Below are 18,420 nucleotides of genomic sequence, written 5' to 3' on the forward strand. Positions count from 1 at the left end.
AGTGCTTGAAAACTTTCCCTGAGTGAAAAGACGTAAAATTCTTCTTGTCACCTAAGATCCCCAAGTCATTTCTGGCCCCCTCTTCCTCCTCTGTCCCCCTCCTCTGCCACACTGAGTCCCCAAGCTCTTCAAAGTGTCCTTGCTCATCTCTTGCAAGGATTCTTCCCTCTGCTCCACCCTCTCCTCTGCTGTGGTAGAGACCCACAGCACCCCACTCCCCACCGGATTTCAAGTGCCGCTCTCTCCTGCCTCCGCTCCACTCGCCAGAGCCAGATCAACCTTCCCAGAACGCCACCCTACACCTGAGGCTTGTCAAAGACTTAATACTGCAAAATGTGATTACTGGGGGACTCAAGTAGGTTCTTCACTCATTTATTTATTCATTCAACAAATGCCCACCGGACCCTGTAGATACAATGGGAAACAAGCATTCAATAGCCCCTATGCTCACGTGGCTTATAATCTAGTGGGAAAGAAAGACGTTAAAAAACAAAAGTGGAAGCCGCATAGCGCAGGGAGATCAGCTCGGTGCTTTGTGACCACCTAGAAGGGTGGGATAGGGAGGGTGGGAGGGAGACGCAAGAGGGAGGAGATATGGAGATATATGTATATGTATAGCTGATTCACTTTGTTATACAGCAGAAACTAATGCACCATTGTAAAGCAATTATACTCCAATAAAGATGTTAAAAAACAAACAAAAAACCACAAAAGCCGGGTAAATATAAATATATGACTATAAAGTGTGATGGGGGTTCAGCATATTCTCTCCTTAAACACCTGCAGTGGCTGCTAGGGCCTCTCCCTACTTGTCCAATCTCCCCATCAGCCGTCAGATCTCTGCCTTCCCAACATGCCAGGAATGTTCCAGCCTCTGAACTCTGGTTCTCGCCGTCCCTGCTGCCTAAAATGCCTTCTCCCACATGGGGTCTTCTCTTCTGAAGACACAGTGTCTGGCCTGCAGTGTCAGCTCTCGTGTCAGAATCTGTGGCACCGCCACAGCACCTGACGCGTGCCCTATCTTGTTACCTGCCCGGTGATTCTGTAGGGTCTTTGAAGCACCTGCGTCACGCTCCTCTGGACACCCCTAAAGCCCAGCACCACGTGATGCCCCTAACATGTGGGCACCTGCCATTTATTAAGCCTTTTAAGTCCTTTCCACTCTCTCATTTAGCTTCATCCCTCTCTCAAATACCTCCCTGAGGGAGGTACTATATTTTTCCATTATACGAATGGAAACAAACAAATAAGACTTAAAAGAGGGAGGAGACTAGCCCAGAATCACACAGCAAGAAAGTGGCAGAGCTGGGATTCCCCTGCAGGTCCTTGAACACCAAATTCTGGTCTCATCCACTGCTCTGATGATTTCCTTACTCTCCTGTTCCTTTTTCAAGCTTCGGATGCTTAACTGGATTCTCAGACAGATCCCTCTCTGGGCATCAAATGCACACCCTTAGCATAAGCTGGGAGAGTGTCTGAAGCTACCAGAAATCTCCTAAGTCCGAAGGAGAGCTGCTTTCCCCCTGCTGCATGGCCACCCCAGCATGTTCTCACAGGCTTTCCTGCCCTTTCCCCAGGTGAAGGACTTAACCCTTGACCTTCCATCAGCAAACCAGTTAGCAATTTGTGCTGGAGGCTGCCTCTCCTGTTCTCTGAAATGTAATCTGATCCTGTGATAGAAGAACAAGGTCCTAAAAAAAAAAAAAAAGAAAAGAAGAACAAAGTCCTGACAAAGCTGTCCACCTCCTAATCCACAAAACCTGTGACTATGTCACCTTATGCGGCAAAAGGAACTTTGCAAATGTGATTAAGTTAAGGATTTTTAGGTGGGGAGATTATCCTGGGAATTATCAGGTGGACCTATGTAATTACAAGGGTCCCTGTGAGAGGCAGGAGGAGAAAAGGCTATGAGCCCACAGAAGGAGAGGGAGAGGTTGAAGGGGACAGGGAGAAATTGAGTGCAAGACTGAAAGATGCTACACTGCTGGCTTTGAAGACAAAGGATGGGGCCATGAGCCAAGGAATGCAGGGGACCTCTAGAAGCTGGAAAAGGCAAGGAAACAGGTTCTCTTCCCTAGAGCTTCCAGAAGGAATGCAGCCCTGCTGACCCTTGAGACTTGTAAGAGAATAAATCTGTGTTGTTTTAAGCCACTAAATGTGTGGTAATTTGTTTCCGGCAGCATTAGGAGACCAGTATGGATGCCAAGCTTTAGGGAAAGACAATGGTTATTTATTGATGGTTTCACAAGTACCAGGCACTGTTCTAAGCACTTTCCGTGGATTAACTCACTGGAATCCCACAGTCTAGAAGGTGTTATCATGATCCCTCTGAGGCACAGAGAGTGGAAAATGCCAGCTGCCCAGAGCTGTGGGCATCGCAGGCAGGCAGCACCCCCTGCAAGGAATGAGACTGGAGCTTGGAGCAGGGCTCGCAGCCCTGGAGGTGGAAGTAGAGGTCAAGGTCAGACCTGCTGCTTCCCCAGCCTGACAGATGGGAACTCGCCCTCCACGTTGGGGGCCAGCGCTCCCCTCCTGTGCCCCATTCCCTTCCCGTTCCCTGCCAACTGGGGGTTTGCCTGAGGGCCTGGCAAACACCCTCTCAAGGAAGTCACTTGGGGGCACAATGTGAGCTTAACTGCAGAGCTGGCTGGACCAGGACCAGGGTGAAGACGCAGTGACTCACAGCCCCACCAAGCCTTCACCCGCCCTGGCATATGAGCACAGACCCTTGTGTCAGGCCCTGTGATAGCCCATTGCAGCAGGACCCGCTCCTCATGAGACTCCAACCTCAGAGTCCAATCTTGAAAGAACCCCCCAAAAGGCACTAAGTAGTCAGCTGCAAGAGTCCCCACTCTGGGCCACATTCACCCTGACATTTTGGCTGGCATGGGGGTGGAGATGATGGGAAAGGAGGTGAAATTAAATTCTGTGCATTTTACCAACAGGTGGCCTGTTGTCAGTTACCACCCAAAACCTCGTCCATCTTCACTTTCCTCAGACCCCACCTGTTTCTGGCTTGGAATTATCTGGAAATTCACAATTGTTTCTTCAATCCTCCTGGAGCTATTCTTATCCCATAAAACACCAAGGCTCAACATCCATTCACTCATTCCCCACCATGTGCCCGGCACTGGGAAGACAAGTGAAGGCGACAGTCTCTGCCCCCAAAGAGCCCTCCAGAGGTGCCCACACACCCAGAATCCCCAGGGAGGGGAGTTTTCTGGAGTTCAGGGCCCCCAGAGCCCGTGCCACGCTGCTTGCCAGTCCTGCAGCACAAGGAAGCTGCCATCTGAGTGACACTGTCCCCACTTCCTTCCCAAGTGGAGCTTACGAAACACAGCAGCCACGGGGGGCTCCTTCATGCCCAGCATTTTACATAATCTGCTGGGCTGAAAGTGTCAGCCTGAGGCCCCAAATCCAAGAGGTCAAGTCACTCTGGTAGGGACAGTATCTGCAAGTAAGGCTTAGCTGGCTCTGGCCTGGCCTGGTCTTCTACAGCCGGGGCTAAATAAAGTCTCCAAAGGTTTGGTTCCAGGCCAAGTCAAGACTCTCTCCAGGAGCCTTGATCTCCTCCAAGACAACAATGTGGGCTGAACAGGCAGGGCCACTTGCAATTCAGAGCCTTAGGCCAAGCAGCTCCATAGACAGTAGAATTCAGTCCATGGGCCACACCAAGTTTGCAAGGAGCACCCCGTGGGTGGGGGGGGTCTGGTCAGAGCGGATGCCACTGGGTCTAGGCGCTATGTCCATGCCAAGTATCAGCCTCAGCCTCAGGACAGCTGGCCCCTCCCTGAGTTGAGTGGATGCAGGGACTCAACTCCAGCCATTCTCTCCTCTCCCCAGCCCTAGGCACCAGGGAGGTCTCTTTCAGCTAACTCCTCAGCGGAACAGAGAGTGGGGGTGGGGTGGGCACTGCTGGGGGACCCTCCTAAAGGGTAGATCTCCATATTCTGGGCTCCCTGCTGTCTGAAGCTGCAGGCAGGTCCCATGGGGTCCAGCAGTGTTTTCAGAGTTCAGCTGTTCACATCCCACACCTTGGCGGTTCTGTCATACACACCACCGGCACTACTGTGTACTTAATACTGTTCTTTACAACAACTGGCTTCTTAAAAGCACAGCCTTATCCCAAGCATTATATGTGAAATCACAGGAAAGATGTGCAAGTCGCTTTCTGATTTTTATTTTTGGTTGCATCACGCAGCCTGTGGGATCTTAGCTCCCTGAACGGGGATGGAACCCGTGCCCCCTGCAGTGCAAGTGCGGAGTCTTAACCACTGAACCACCAGTGGAGTCCCTGTTTTTTTTCTAAGATACATTAAAATGTACGCCTAACTATTAAAGTGCAAAACATATATCCAGGTGCCACCTAAAATCATCTCTCAAATCATCTCATATGTGGCCCACACTTCGGGAAAAAACCTAAGTGGGGGACCCAGGCATGGCCATCACTGCACATGGAGGGAGAGGAGACCTGGACAAGTGAAAAAAGAAACACAGGTGGTTCAGATAATCCATTAAAAATTGGCACAGAATTAACCTGAAGGGTTAATCTGCATTACAAAAGGATTTTAAAATTCCTGACAAATGAGTTCCTTTAAATAGCAGCCTTTATATAGCAAGGCCCCTATCAGCCCTAGGTACCTTTAAATAGAATCATATGAAAGATTTGGGGGACGTACACAACACTTTACAGAGGGGAGGTGATGCTGCTATCAGTATTCACATTATTAGTAGTTTATAGACCATTAACTCCTCAAAGGGGAGTGTGGGTTGAAACACATGGCAAGCTCCAGCTCCAGCTCCGGAGAAAACCACTGCCATCTTCACATCTGTCCCCCAGGAAGATGAAGCATCTCGGAAATTACACTGAAAACAGGATTGATTTATAGGACTGGCATTTGGACATGTGCTCAGGAACACGACTACTGTTTAAGGTAAGTACTCCTGAAGTAAAGTAACAGCAAAGAGAGAACTGCCTTGGATTTCTACCAGCCGCCAAGAAGAGTCTACCATGCAGGAGTGCGCCCAGTCCACAGCCCAGGACAGGAGCACACCCTCCAGAAATGAGCCCTGACCTCACACATGTACACGTGTGCACGCACACACACACGTGCACACACACACGTGCACACACATGCGCCCAGTCCAGCCCTGACTCAACGAGAAGTGGTCCCTCCTCCTCTGAACTTAGTACCCTTTTATCAGAACCCTTCTCATGGCCCTGCCTAGTTTCTCATTATATTCCTATTATCTGGGCACTTGCCCCCTTACCCTGAACTGTGAACTCTTTTTGAGAAAGGACTAAGCCTTGTTCACCTGTCTCCTCCCCCAGGCAGACTCCTCTGAACAGAACACAACCTGACAGTGTTTGTTGAATGAATCAATGAGCTTTCTGTTTGTCTTCTCCCTCTATAGATGGCCAAGCCTGGTAGAGGAGAAGGGCATCCTAGACGTGTTCAGGCTGGGACAGGGGGCTTGGAATCCCCCAACACTCAGGAAAGGGGCCCTCCCCCCAGTGCTGGAGACAGGTCCGGGAACACTGAGGTGGCGAGGTAGAGAGGAAGACTCCATTTTGGCGCTCACAGGGCTCTGGGAGGAACAGCATTTTTAGGTGTGATGTGCACCCAAGCCCCTTTGGTATCTGTGTGCTTCCTCCTTAGAACACCTCTGAGACAGAATAAGGCCAGGGACATGGTACGCCCTGTGTGGGCCCCATGGAGCCTCACTCATTCCACCAATCCACTGGACACCAGCCACACACCAAGCACCGTGCAGCGCCCACAATGAAAACAAGAGGGCCCTGCCCTGGAGGAGAGAGGCACACGTCTAGAGTTCCAAGCAGAATGAAACAGGGGCTAGCCCGATATAAGCCAGACTAGAGGTCCAGAGTAAGGGAGGACCCATAAGGCAGCATATGAGTGGAACCCCATCTGTGCTGGGGAGGGTGTCTCAGAGAAGGGCTGTTAGGAACCCACAGAGGTCCCATCCTACACGCTACTACTACTAAGCTCCCAGCAGGTGCTCTTGGTTCATAACCAGACTTTTCCCCATCCTGTTCCTAGGATGGCTGGGCAGACCCTAAGGGCAAGGCCTTGGGGGCCCAGTGAGAGATGTGACTTACCCCAGTGTGCCGAGCTAGCACCAGATCTGAAAACCAGGGATGGGGCGCCAGCCACTGCCAGCCTCCCGTTACGGCTCCTCTCTGCCCCACACCCAGGCCTACAGCGACTGCTCCACCCCTTCCACACATCAGCCATCTACCCGCGGGTCTGCAGTCTATTTTTACCTCCATTAGCTCCTCCTCTGATCCACACTGTAGCACGGGTGGAGCAGGGCAGTGATCCCCATCTTACAGGAGGGACAAAGAGGCCCAGAGAGGCTCAGCGACAGCCTCCTGCCCAGAGCAAGGCTCCGTGCACCATGCCCTCTGGGGTGCAGTGTTGCCAGGGCAGACAGGCTTGGGCCCCACAAGACGGGCGCTCTCTGTTAGGCAGCCTGGCTTGCAGTCTGTGAACTCCCTGCCATACGTTCTCACTGGCCCTCCCTTCGAGCCACAGAACAGAGAGGAGGTGAGCAAAACACTGAGGTTAGAGGTGAAAGAAAGGAAGGACAGTGTGGTGCACATGCCTTAGGCAGCACTGGTGCGCTTTCAAGTGGAATCCCGGCCCCTGGGGCGGGTGGGGGGGGCGTGAAGAGAAGGGGATTGAGGCAACCACTCCCCTCCTGCTCTACCTTCGAGGCAACTTCTCTGATTAAACAGATGCACTGCTGCCGAGAATGCCCACAGCCCCAGAGTCGGTGGGCTGGGGTCCAGCAGATGCTTCCTGCCTATGCCCACCTTGGGTAGAGTGCCTAGCCACCTGGCTCCTGCCTCCAAGCCAGCTGTTACCGCCCCTCTTCGGCTGATCCAATTCTTTCCCTTCAAGGAAGTTCAGGGACCTCTGGCTCTCGATCTCTCCAAATTCTCTCGTGCCCTAGCCCAGATTCACCAGATTCCACTTGCTTGGAAGAGAGTGGCTCCCTTGGCCTGAACTTCACAAGTGCACTTATCCCACTGCTGCCACGGAAACAAGGAATTACGGCCTCCTAGTTTCACGTTGGCCAGCTCCTCTGGGGCAGCAGGCTGACACCACTGGCGTGCCCACCAGGGGACTCATGTCACTGCCAGAGAAAGCCCTCTGCATAACTGGCCTGGGGAAAGCCAGCAGCCACTCCCCCTGAGGACAACTGGTCCAGGGGGAGGCGGCAGGCACTGCGCCTCTCCCCCAGGAACAGCTGTGCCCAGAGCACAGCCCCTTGCATCCCCTGGCAGGCAGGCGCCAGCCCCTCTCAGGCTGAGGTGCTTCCACTCGGCCACAAGGTTTGTGCACAAATCAGCCATTTCTGCCGCACAGACTTCGGCAGTCAGAGCTGCGAGCCCTGCCCCCTGCCCCCTCCCCCGACAAGCATCCAGGGCGTGTCACATTCCCACCTTCACAGCCACCAAGAATGGGGACCCTGAGCCAGGGCTGGTCGGGGTTCCCAGCTCGCACTCCTCCAGGAGAAACACATCTTCATCCTCCAGGACCTTGTCCAAAAAGCCTATCGCCTCCTCTTCCTCTTCCATGGCAGCGGGAGCCGCAGAGGGCAAACAGGAAGCAGGGTCCCAGCAGCAGCGGCAGCGGCAGCCGTGGCCGCCGGCGCCCGGGAGCGAGGCCGGCAGGCGGGGACGGGAAGAGCGTGCAGGGCAGGCCTAAACCAGCACGCGGGCCTCCCCGGAGTCCGTCCTGGCGCCCGGCCACCGGCTGCCGATGAAAGGCTCCATTATGAGCCTTCTCCCGCCCGCCGGCTCCGGGTCCTCCCGGAGAAAGGGGAAGCGGGGCGTCCGTGCGGCCCCGGCCGCCTCTCGCGGGGAGCTCCGCCGCCGCTGCCGCCGCCGCGATTCCAGGGCTGTCACCGGAGCCCGCGCGCCCCTGCCGGCCGCCGCGGCCCTTCCTGCCGTGCGCGCCGGCTCTCCAGGCAGGCGGGGCCCCGCTCCCTGCCGCCGCTCCCAGCCCGGCCGGGCGCCCCGCCGCCGCCGCCGCCGCCGGCCCCACAGATCCCGCCCTCCTGGACCCGGAGGTTCGCGTTCGCCCTCAAGACACAGGAAATGCACGACTCGACGGGTGAGGTGGAGCCGTTCCCTCTCTGCGGTCGCCGGGCCAGCCGGCTGGCGGAGGCTTCGGGAGCGCGGAGGAGGGGCGACGAGGCCGCAGCCGGGCCGGGCGCAGGGGGAGGTCCGCTTCCCAGAGACAGGCTTTATTTACAGCCCCTCACCGGCCCCGCGGGCAGGCGGGGGCGGAGCGGACGAGCAGCTGCCCGCACAGCCTCGCGGGCCCCCGGGCCAACCTCGGTGTCACCTTGGGATAACGACAAGCCCCTTCTCACTTCCGCCTCAGCTCTGACACCTCTGAGGAAGGGAGGCCAAGCCCTGGTGAGAAACCATAGTTTCTTTCTATCTCCACCGTGGCTGAGGGAACAAGGCTTTGTGCAAAGGAGGCCTGACCTGCCTCGCCACGAAAGAAGCACAAGTGCCAGCCAGGGGCTGCAGCGGGGCCGCCTCGGGCAGCCGGAGGTGCCACACCTACTCACAGATGCTGCTGATAAGCAGCACCACACCTCCTCGGAGCTCTTTTCCCTCAAGAGGGGGCTGGGCCCAGTAGAACCAGCCCCACAGGGGAGGGTACACTTAACCCAGGACCAGGAGCACGCCAGCCCTGCCCACCCCCAGCCTGCTTCCCCTGGCTTCTTCCATGGTTACAGAAGCTAAATCCATCCAGAGGGTGAAGTGCACGCTCTGGTCCCCTAGCCCCATCCAGAGATGTAATCCGCCTACTCTCATGGGGGTGGGGTTTAAGGGCAGCAGCTGGGAAAAGCTCTTTCACAACACCAAGGGCAAAGGTTGCCAACTCCAGCACCCAAGAGGGTGCAGGTAAGATTAGTTAGTGAAATGAGCCAGGTAGGGACCAGGTGAACTGAAGAAACTGTCACTCAGCTCCAGCTGCTGGCTGCCAGGGGCAGTGCAGGCTCAAGGTTGCCCCATCTTGGATTGTTCAAGAGAAGCTGGAATCCGGATTTTTAGGTGATAGCTCTCAACTTAAAAATGATGGCAGATAAATTATATTTAAAAAACAAAACATGATGCAGTCTCAGTGAAACACATCTGTGCACTGAATCAGGCCCACAGACAAGGTTGCTGCCTTCTTGCAGTTGGTTGTGTTTCTCTGAGGGAAGGTTGGGAGGTGTGTGTGTGGGGGCGGGGGGGTTGTTCCTTGAATATCACCTCCGTCCCATTTCATCACTGGACCTGGCATCCTGGAATCAAATTCAGCCTCACACATGACCAGCCCACTACTTATCTTTGTAAACCTGTATAATAGCTGCCACCAGCCAGACAGATCAAGTGAAAACTCCGGATTCTGAGTAATGAGCCCTGAAGCTCCAGCCCCACTCACGCCAATCCCTCCAATCTCCCACCAGCCCCCAAACCATGTCTCTCTAGTCAGGGATTTCCTCAAAATCTTCCTGATGCTTCTAGCTCACAATTGTCTCTCCCAGTACACAGTTGCCAGACCAGCCAGTGTGGTTCTTAATGATACAGTGTCTGAGTTGTCCATTAATGCCTCGTGTGTCTACCACCGGCCTCCTTATGCACAGGGCACATCCCCTGTCAGGTGGCAACTGTATGGCCACAGGGGGAAGAGTCCAACTCTTTGGAGCTCGTTTGGAAATGCATTCCAAAGGGGGGGTTAAAGGCGCGCCATCCTAGGCCCACCTGGGGTCATCACCTCTCCTTCCCACTAGGCATCTCAGCTGAGAACAGGGCCCTTGGCTGAGCCTCCAAGCTGGGTGGAGGGTTGAGGAAGAGCCAGGAGGGAAAAAGGAGAGGAATGGACGTGGTTCCTTTTCCCAGCTCCCCAGAAAAGTCTGTGGAAGTTCTGAGCTCTAGGTGGGGCTCCTGCCATTCTATTAGAGCTGTCCTCACCAGTAAAAGGTTTCTCCCTGTCACCGTAGCTGAAATGCAGACCAAGGGATTTGGGGTAGGTTCTCTGGGGCCTCAGGGCTGATGGGGTTCCCCAGAGGCACAACCCACCCCACACCCACCCTCTCCCTCATCCCTGGTTCTTCCCTGTCCCGGCCCTGGCTGGGTTATAAATAGCCGGGGTAGATCTGAAGGGCCCTCTCAGCCCAATTCCTCATTTGGTTTGGGCGGGTGAGGCTGTTCCCAGAGCTTGGGAACAACCAGGCCTGGCATTCCCCAGGGCACAAGTGTGCCAGCCCGGGGCTCTGTGCCAGTCTGTCTCCCATCCTGCAGGCTCCGAGTGCACGGCATGGGCTGCCCCCTCCGGCTGGACAAGCAGGTGTAATGGGAGAAGGGCCTAACAGTCCAAGGCACCCCCCCGCACGGTGTCCCTTCCCCCACCCAAAGGAACATGAGGGGCCCTCAGGAGTCTCCGAGAGTACCCCTGTCTCCATTCCCCATGCCCCTACTAGCATGGCAGTGTCGACACCCACATCTTCCAAACCCTGACACCTCTCAGAAGCTGCTCCCTGAACATCCAAGGCATCTCCACTCCACCCCACCCGGGTTGGCTGGAAATTCCAGTGAGTAATTTGAATGCCCTTCCATCTCCACTGGGCACACAGACTCCACTCAGAGGCCCTCAGTTCTGCCCCTGGAGGGAAGTGACTCACAAGTCCCAATGGTGTTCCCTCCCTTTCCCCTACCAATGCCCTGGACACGAGCTTCCTCCCTGCGTCCTCTACAACTCTGCCTGCTTTGGCCTGGCTCCTGACCCTCCTCTCCAGAGAAGCAGCTGCTCCAAAGGCCTCTAAACAGCCTTATTCCAAAGTCAGAGGTCTCCTTCTCTACTCCTCAGCCTCTGCAGTCTGGAAGCTCTTAAATCCCTCAGCTTCTGTGGCCATGCTGATGCTGCCCCTGATGGCTCTGGTTCCGGCTGGCCCTTCCTTTTCCTGCCTCCTACAAGTGTGGAGTCACCCATTCGGACCAGGCCACAGCCCTCTGCTCTCTATCCCTGGAGAACTCATCCCTGCTCACTGCTAGGCCAATGGCAGCCCGTCACCAGCTGCAGCTCCAACATCTTGCTCTGCTGGAGTGTGACATCTGTGCTGTCAGCTGGTTCTCCTCACTTGGAAGTCCCATCAGCAGCCCCTCAGCTCCACATCTCCAGACCAAACGACCCTTCCCCCTCCCTAAACCAGCTTCCCCTTCTGGCTTCTCCACTTCTGTTGGCGGGGCCGCCATCTTGGGACTCTTCCTTTCCTCAGGCCCCACATCCCTTTTACCAAGTCCCCTTGGTTCTTCCTTCTCCTCCTTTTCCAAAGCCACCACCCAACCAAGGTTTGTAGAATCTCACACCTACATAACCACAATAATATTCCACTTGGACTTCCGATCTTGCCTGTCCATCTATCTGTTCATTCATACCCAGAGAAGGCCTGGCATTACAAATACACAGACCTGGGAGACACAGCCCTTGCCATTAGAATGCTCTCAACCCTCAGGGGGTGAAGGACACATAAACAAATGAGGCAGTGTTCTCACTGGTCGACACAGTGGGAACACAGGACAAAAGCACTAACCCTGCCTGAGAGGTAAAGCTCCACAGAAGCGTGGCTTCTGAGCAGCATCTTAAAAAGGGGAAGGGTTTCCAGGCAAAGGGAGGAAAATGTTTGGTACAGAACCCCAGGAAGCACAGCTGGAGGACAGAAAAGGGGCAGGTGACGAACTTGGAGGAGTGGGCGGGAACCACTCCCCCATGAACAAGGGGCACGGACTGAGATTTCAGACACCCGCCAAATCCACGCTTTCCAAGCCACCAACAGTTTACTCTCCCCAAACCCAACAGCCTTCTCTCACACTCATTCTCCATCCCCTCATTCCCTTACCCACTCAATCAACAAGTATCTATTCACTGCCCACCACGCACCAGGTGCTGTGCTGGCATCCAGAACGCAGCCACAAGTGGGACGCTTTGTCCACCTCCATGGGGGCTGGTGGTCTCAGGGACAGACTGACCTCTGCGAGCCAAGGCAGGGCCAGGGGAAGGGCACAATCTCAGAACTCTGGGGCTAAGGTACAACTCTTCCAGAAAGAATAACGTGGAGATATCTACTGTGATTTAATACGTTCTCACCCTCTGACTCAGCACCTCCACTTTAAGGAATTTGTCTGCAAAAACATTTCTACAAGGACTCAAAGATCTTTGTACAAAGATGTTCACTGTAATGATGGTTATACCAGTGAAAGACTGGAAACAGCCCAAATGTCTGACAGAAGGGGACTGGCTAAGTGAATTATGGTACAACCATTAAAAGAAACACTGCATAGGGCTTCCCTGGTGGCGCAGTGGTTGAGAGTCTGCCTGCCGATGCAGGGGACACGGGTTCGTGCCCCGGTCTGGGAAGATCCCACATGCCGCGGAGCGGCTGGGCCCGTGAGCCATGGCCGCTGGGCCTGTGCATCCGGAGCCTGTGCTCCGCAACGGGAGAGGCCACAACAGTGAGAGGCCCGCATACCGCAAAAAAAAAAAAAAAAAAAAAAAAAAGAAACACTGCATACAGTCATGAAGGAGAATGAGGTAGGTCTTTAATTACTGATATGCAAGATGTCCAAGACTTATTAAATAACCAGAGCAAATTGCATAACAGTATTAATAGTATGACCCCACTTTTTAAAAAAGTGTATATATATAATATATACACAGAGAAAAATGTATTTTTTACCTATATGTGTATATATATACATGTAATATCTCACATGGAAAAAGAAGATGTCTCTTAACAGACATTCTCTCTGTAGGATGAGACTTAAGGAGACGTTCACTTTCCATATTATATGTTTCTGTAAAGTTAGAGTTTTCAGTGATGTAATCAGGAAAAATAAAGAAATTAAAAAAAGAAGTGTGGTAAGTGCTATAATTGGGCAAGTAGAGAGTCACAGAAGGTTCTCCAGAGGAGGTGACATTAAAACTCCTACCTGGGGCTTCCCTGGTGGCGCAGTGGTTGAGAGTCCACCTGCCGATGCAGGGGACACGGGTTCGTGCCCCAGTCCGGGAAGATCCCACATGCCGCGGAGCGGCTGGGCCCGTGAGCCATGGCCGCTGAGCCTGCGCGTCCGGAGCCTGTGCTCCGCAACGGGAGAGGCCACAACAGTGAGAGGCCCGCGTACCGCAAAAAACAAAAACAAAAACAAAACAAAACAAAACTCCTACCTGAAAATGAGCAGGGATTAGCTATCCCAGGGGGACTCAGGGGCAGACAGGACAGCATGAGGCATAATGAAATGAGTTCAGTCTGGGTGGCAAGTCTTCATCCATTCAACCAATACTTACTAGGCATCTCTTATGTGCCAGGCGCAGTTCTAGGCACTACAGTTTGCAGTGAGCAAACATTTTGGTACAAAACTGACAAAGCTCCATGGAAGAGCTCACATTCTAGCTGGGGGGTTGTAATGAGCCTGCAGAGGTAGGCAGAGGTCAAGTGGTCAGGTCAGGCACGGCCTTGACAGCATTGCTACGGGCAGGCATTGAAGAATTTTACAGGGAGTGACCAGACAGTGTTTCAGTGCATCCCTTCTGCTGACATCAGATTACTCTTTCTAAAACACTGCGCACTCTGTACCCAGCAGGAAGCCACCAAGTCAGCCCTAACAAGGGCAGTGGGGCCCTTGCTGATGACTCAACTGATCAAACTGTTGACAACAACTTCTGCTGTTTGCTGTCCCATGAAAGGGCCAGGTGCATTCTCACCTCCAGGCCTTGACCTGGCTTGGAGCCCCTCTCCCTCCTCTCTGCCTATCCCTGGCCCTTCCAACTTCCTTGGCAGGAGCTCAAGTCCCACCTCCAGACTTTCTGGAGCTCAGCAGACCCTGGGCCAATGAGAACTGACCCCAGGGGCCAGTGCCGAGGGCACTGTGTCACTCGGTCCTCCCAGCGGCCCTTCCAGATAGGAGGTATTTATCCTTATTTACAGCTGAGAGGACCAAGATTCTGCAGGTTATCCAAAGTCACGGAGCCAGAAAGACGTCAGGCGAGGGCACTGAGGTTCCTGTTTTGGAGAGGTGGCAGAGAACAGCAGTGGTGAGCACCCACCACTGACCAGCTGTGGGACCTCAGGTGGGTTATGTCACCTCTTTGCACCTTAGTTTTCACATCTGTAAAATGGGGCAGTAACGGTGCCTACTTCCCAAGGTGTGGTGAGGACTAAATGAGTTAGTATTTATAAAGTGCTACAATAGTGTCTGGCATTTAGTAAGTGCTATGGAAGCGTTTCTCTTCTTTCTCTTCTTCTTTCTGCCACACAGGCAGGAGGGTGGGGGGGGTGTCTGTGTGGCTTTCCAGATAGAAGCAACCAGCCCATAACCCTGTGGGAGGAAGGTCCACATGAGCATCATCAGAGCATCATCGTGGAAAGAAAGTGCTAGCACCCACTAGTGGAGGAACTAGGTGAGGAGGATGGAAAAGAGAGTCCGTGGGTAAGAGCCAGCCTGCTGCTGGGATGCTCCCTGCCCTTCTGCACCCTGGCAGAACCCAGAGCCCAGGGGGACATCCAGCCTCTGCCCCCTGGCCGCTCACCTGTGTGGCCAAACGTCTCAAACTGAAGGCGTTCTCAGGGGCAATTTCACACCTCTTGGTGTGATTAGGTGGGTCGATTGGCCTCCCTGCCCCACCCCCAAAGACTCCCGAGCCTCAAGGACAGAGAATGGGTCTGGTTCACTCTCCTATCCACTGTCCCTGGGACCTGCAGGAGATGAGCAAACCTTCACCGAATACACATTGCTTTGGAAGTCGCCTTACTGGCTGATGTGAAACACACAGCACAGTAGCAGGGAGGGGGAGATCCCAGACAGGCTGTGAGCACTACGGGATGCTCCAGGTCGGCTGCGTGTGGTCAGTCAGGGAAGCCCAGATCCCAGCCATGTGTGGAAGGTGGGTGATGAGCCAGAGAGGCCAGGGAGCACCAGCCATGGAGAGGCTGAGGACCACAACCAGGGCACTGTCTCCCTACTTCCTATTTACATCCCCCTCAACTCACACAAGCCAAGGAACCCCCTGAGCCATAGCTTCTTCATCTACAAAATGGGGGGCTCTCCCAGTGGTTGCAGGGATAGGTGGCGATGAAGCCCATGGGCACCTGGCACAGCACCTGGCACATAGGGGGAGTCAGGCAAGCTCCTCCTCTTTGGAGTGGGGACCAAAGATCCAGAAAGGGGGCAATGGGGAGCAAGGCTGCTGAGGCAGGAGGTCGGCAACCTGAGGAGAGATGTCTCTGGTTTTACCTGCATCTGGAAACTCCAGAGAGGCGTAAAGATAAAGAGCAGCCGTCAACCCACCCAACCCAGGCCTCGAACGCCGTCCAAAGAGAGCAGACTGGGACACCGTCTCAGATGTTCCCGGCTTGCCACGTGGCTCCTCCTTTCACCGAGAAGCGACCTCCTTGTCCTGCACCCTCAGATCCCAGACCCCAAGGCTTCAGAAGGGACCAGGAAGGGAAGAGGGGGCAGCAATTCATCCTAGCTTCATCCCCTGAGACTGTATCTGCCCTCCCTCCCTGCTCCCTGGCCAACCCAGTGCTACTTGATTCAATTCCATAAACACCGGGTGAATACCCCTAGGTGCCCGGGAGCTGCTGATGGGGGTCCCGGAGATGATCGGGGATCAGGGCTCCGGATCTCGCAGGGCAGACGTGCCCCACAAGTAACTGTGCACGGTCCCCAGACAGCGGAGGGCTCAGCCATGGGCTGGAAAACCATCACAAGGGAGGTGGTATCTGAGGGGACCTGGGAGCACCACACAGACTCCAGCGTCAGAAAGACCCAAGTTTAGGGATTTCCTGGCAGTCCAGTGGTTAAGACTCTGCTCTTCCAGTGCAAGGGGCATGGGTTCAATCCCTGGTCAGGGAACTAAGATCTCACATGCAGGTGCGGCCAAAAAAAGAGAAAAGAATAAAAGAAAGACCAAGTTTAAGTATATCTCTGGCTCCCCACGTAAAAGGCTCAAGGCGAGTCTAAGTAGCTGTGAGGAAGTGGGGGGAAGGGGGAAGGGGGGAAGACGAGAAGGTTGACGATGGTGATCATCTCAACTCTCCCCCACCTATCTTTAAATCATCCTGCCGTCTGGAGTCTAAACTCCTCAATTCAGCAGTTAGTGCAGTACTAACATGTACAGACCTTACAATTTATAAAGCACCTGCCTGGCACCATCTCATAGAAGCCTCCCGACAGCTGTGTGAGGTCAGGAGGGAGGAAATTCTCAGTATCTTCACTTTACAGATGAGCAAACTGGAGCTCAGATGAGTGAAATCCCTCAGGTCACACAGCTAGAAAGTGGTGGCACTGAGACAACAACCAGATCTTCTCTCTGCCTTGTGGCCCCTTTTCATGGTGCCTCCTGAGAGGGGAGTCAGAGGAGTCCATGGCTTGTGGGGCACACGCTTTTCTGAATGACCACGGTCCTGGCAGGGGAACATGTGCCCCGCTTGTCAGGGAGATGGAGCGTCCCGCCCGTCCTTCCCAGGGTGAAAGCAGGCCCTCTCTGCTGAACTGAGCCACCGGAGGGGGCTGTACTCAGCCCGAGCTTGGGGAGAGTGAGGGTCTGCAGGGCGGGGCTTCAGCTTTCACCCTGATACCTCGCTGGGCTGCGCACTGGGGCACATCTAAGGCGAGAGCAGAGCAAGGCTGCAGGGCTTTCTGGGGAGTGAAGAGCATTTGTCCTGCAACACCGGAGACCCGGTTTCATCCGGGCTACCACACCTGGGAGGACAGATCTGACCCCAGAAAGGAGCTTGCAAAAGCAGATTCAGTTGTTGTCCAGCAAATATTCATTAGACCGGGTCCTCGCAGTGCTCTGGGCTCCCCACCCCTCTAATGGCTGGTGAGGAGAGTCTCGTGGGCCCTGGGCGCCAAGCTCTGAGGACCCACAGTGAGCCAGGCCCAGCGCTGCAGGCCTCACCTGAGCTATCCCAGTCCGTCCTCTCAACAACCCTTCAGGTGGTTAGCCCTATTTAGAGATGAGGAAACTGAGGCTCAGAGGGGTTATGACACTGATCCAGAGTCCCACAGCTAGAGAGCAGAACATGTCATCTATGCAAAGCTCATGTCCCTGCCATTCTCTGAGCTGCTGGGAGAGTAAGACCGTGAGGGCTGGTTTTATGCATCAACCTGACGGGGCCACAGATGCCTAGACGTTTGGCCACACATTATTCTGGGTGTGTCTGTGAGGGTGTTTCTGGATGAGATGAACACTTGAATCAGTTGACTGAGTAAAGCAGGTTGCCTTCCCAATGTGGGTGGGCCTCATCTAATCAGTTGAAGGTCTAGATAGAATAAAAAGTAAGGGAGAATTCACTCTCTCTGCCTGTCTTAGAGCTGGGACATAGGTCTTCTCCTGCCTTTGGACGCAATACGGACTAGAGCTTACACCATCAGCTCTCCTGATTCTCCAGCCTTTGAACTCAGACTGGAACTAACTGTACCATCAGTTCTCCCAGGTCTCCAGCTTGCTGACTGCAGATCTTGGGACCGTTCAGCCTCCATAATCTAGTGAGACAATTCCTTATAATAAATCAGTCCTTCTTTCTCTGTATCCTAATGGTTCTGTTTCTCTGGAGAACCCTAATATAAAGACCAAACCTTGGGCTTCCAGGAACAAGTTGGATGCACATTTGGGTGTGGAATGTCCGGCTGCCAGAGGCTAGATATCTGAATATCTAGAACAATCATCTGATTTGGTCCAAAAGTCCCCTTGGTTCCCAATGCCCCAACAGGAAGCCTGGCAGGGAGGGGACGGGCTGGTCAAATGAGCACAGCCAAGTAGCAGAAACCTTGGCTTTCTTTTTCTTTCCTTTTTTAAAAAAAAAAACAAAAAACAAAAAACTGAAACAGCCCTCAAGTACTCCGGAAGAGGTGTGTCAACTCTCTCCAGCACCCCAATGTACACAGCAATACTTGCTGAGTCCACTAGATGGGGCCAGTGACACAGCAGAGAGGGCAGAAATGCAACTCAGGAGGGAAGGTAGGCAGGCGGCGGGTACACTGGGCTGGAATCTTTGCTAGGATCCCCAAGTTGGATTAATGCTCCCCACCTCTACATTGTATGATTTCTAGCCAATGGTGCAAAAATTAATCCTGGGGTTCCCAAGCACTTTGGCCAGTTGTCACTGTAGCATCTCTTGGATTTCAAAGTCCTCAAACCAAGCTCTTCCCTTGTGAGTCACCAAGCAAAATGGGCGGCATCGTAGTAAAGGAAGTCCCTGCCCCGAAGCCTCAGAGCTCCAGGTGGGGGCATCTCCCTGTTACGCCTGTGACCCGTTTCACCAGAGAAAGCACCTGAGTACCTTTCACCAGGGAATCTAAAAGTCGATGGGCAAGCACTCCAGCAA

At 54.0% G+C, this 18,420-nt stretch overlaps 1 protein-coding gene across 3 annotated transcripts in view; it reads right to left on the reverse strand.

Annotated features, from left to right (window-relative positions):
* The window catches only part of ABR (ABR activator of RhoGEF and GTPase), a 181,444-nt gene that overhangs the window by 73,539 nt on the left and 89,485 nt on the right, over window positions 1–18,420 (reverse strand). The window contains exon 1 of one of the 3 annotated variants that reach the window (XM_082605306.1): window positions 7,472–8,036. The exons of the other annotated variants lie outside the window; for them this stretch is intronic. Within the exon in view, the coding sequence (XP_082461432.1) occupies window positions 7,472–7,606 (135 nt within the window). The 5' untranslated portion in view covers window positions 7,607–8,036. Of the gene's footprint in view, window positions 1–7,471; window positions 8,037–18,420 lie in introns of those variants that run through there. 3 annotated transcript variants of the gene reach the window in all.

This window comes from Mesoplodon mirus (assembly GCF_964341445.2).
Source record: "Mesoplodon mirus genome assembly, chromosome: 18".
In the NCBI taxonomy this organism is placed as follows: Eukaryota; Metazoa; Chordata; class Mammalia; order Artiodactyla; family Ziphiidae; genus Mesoplodon; species Mesoplodon mirus.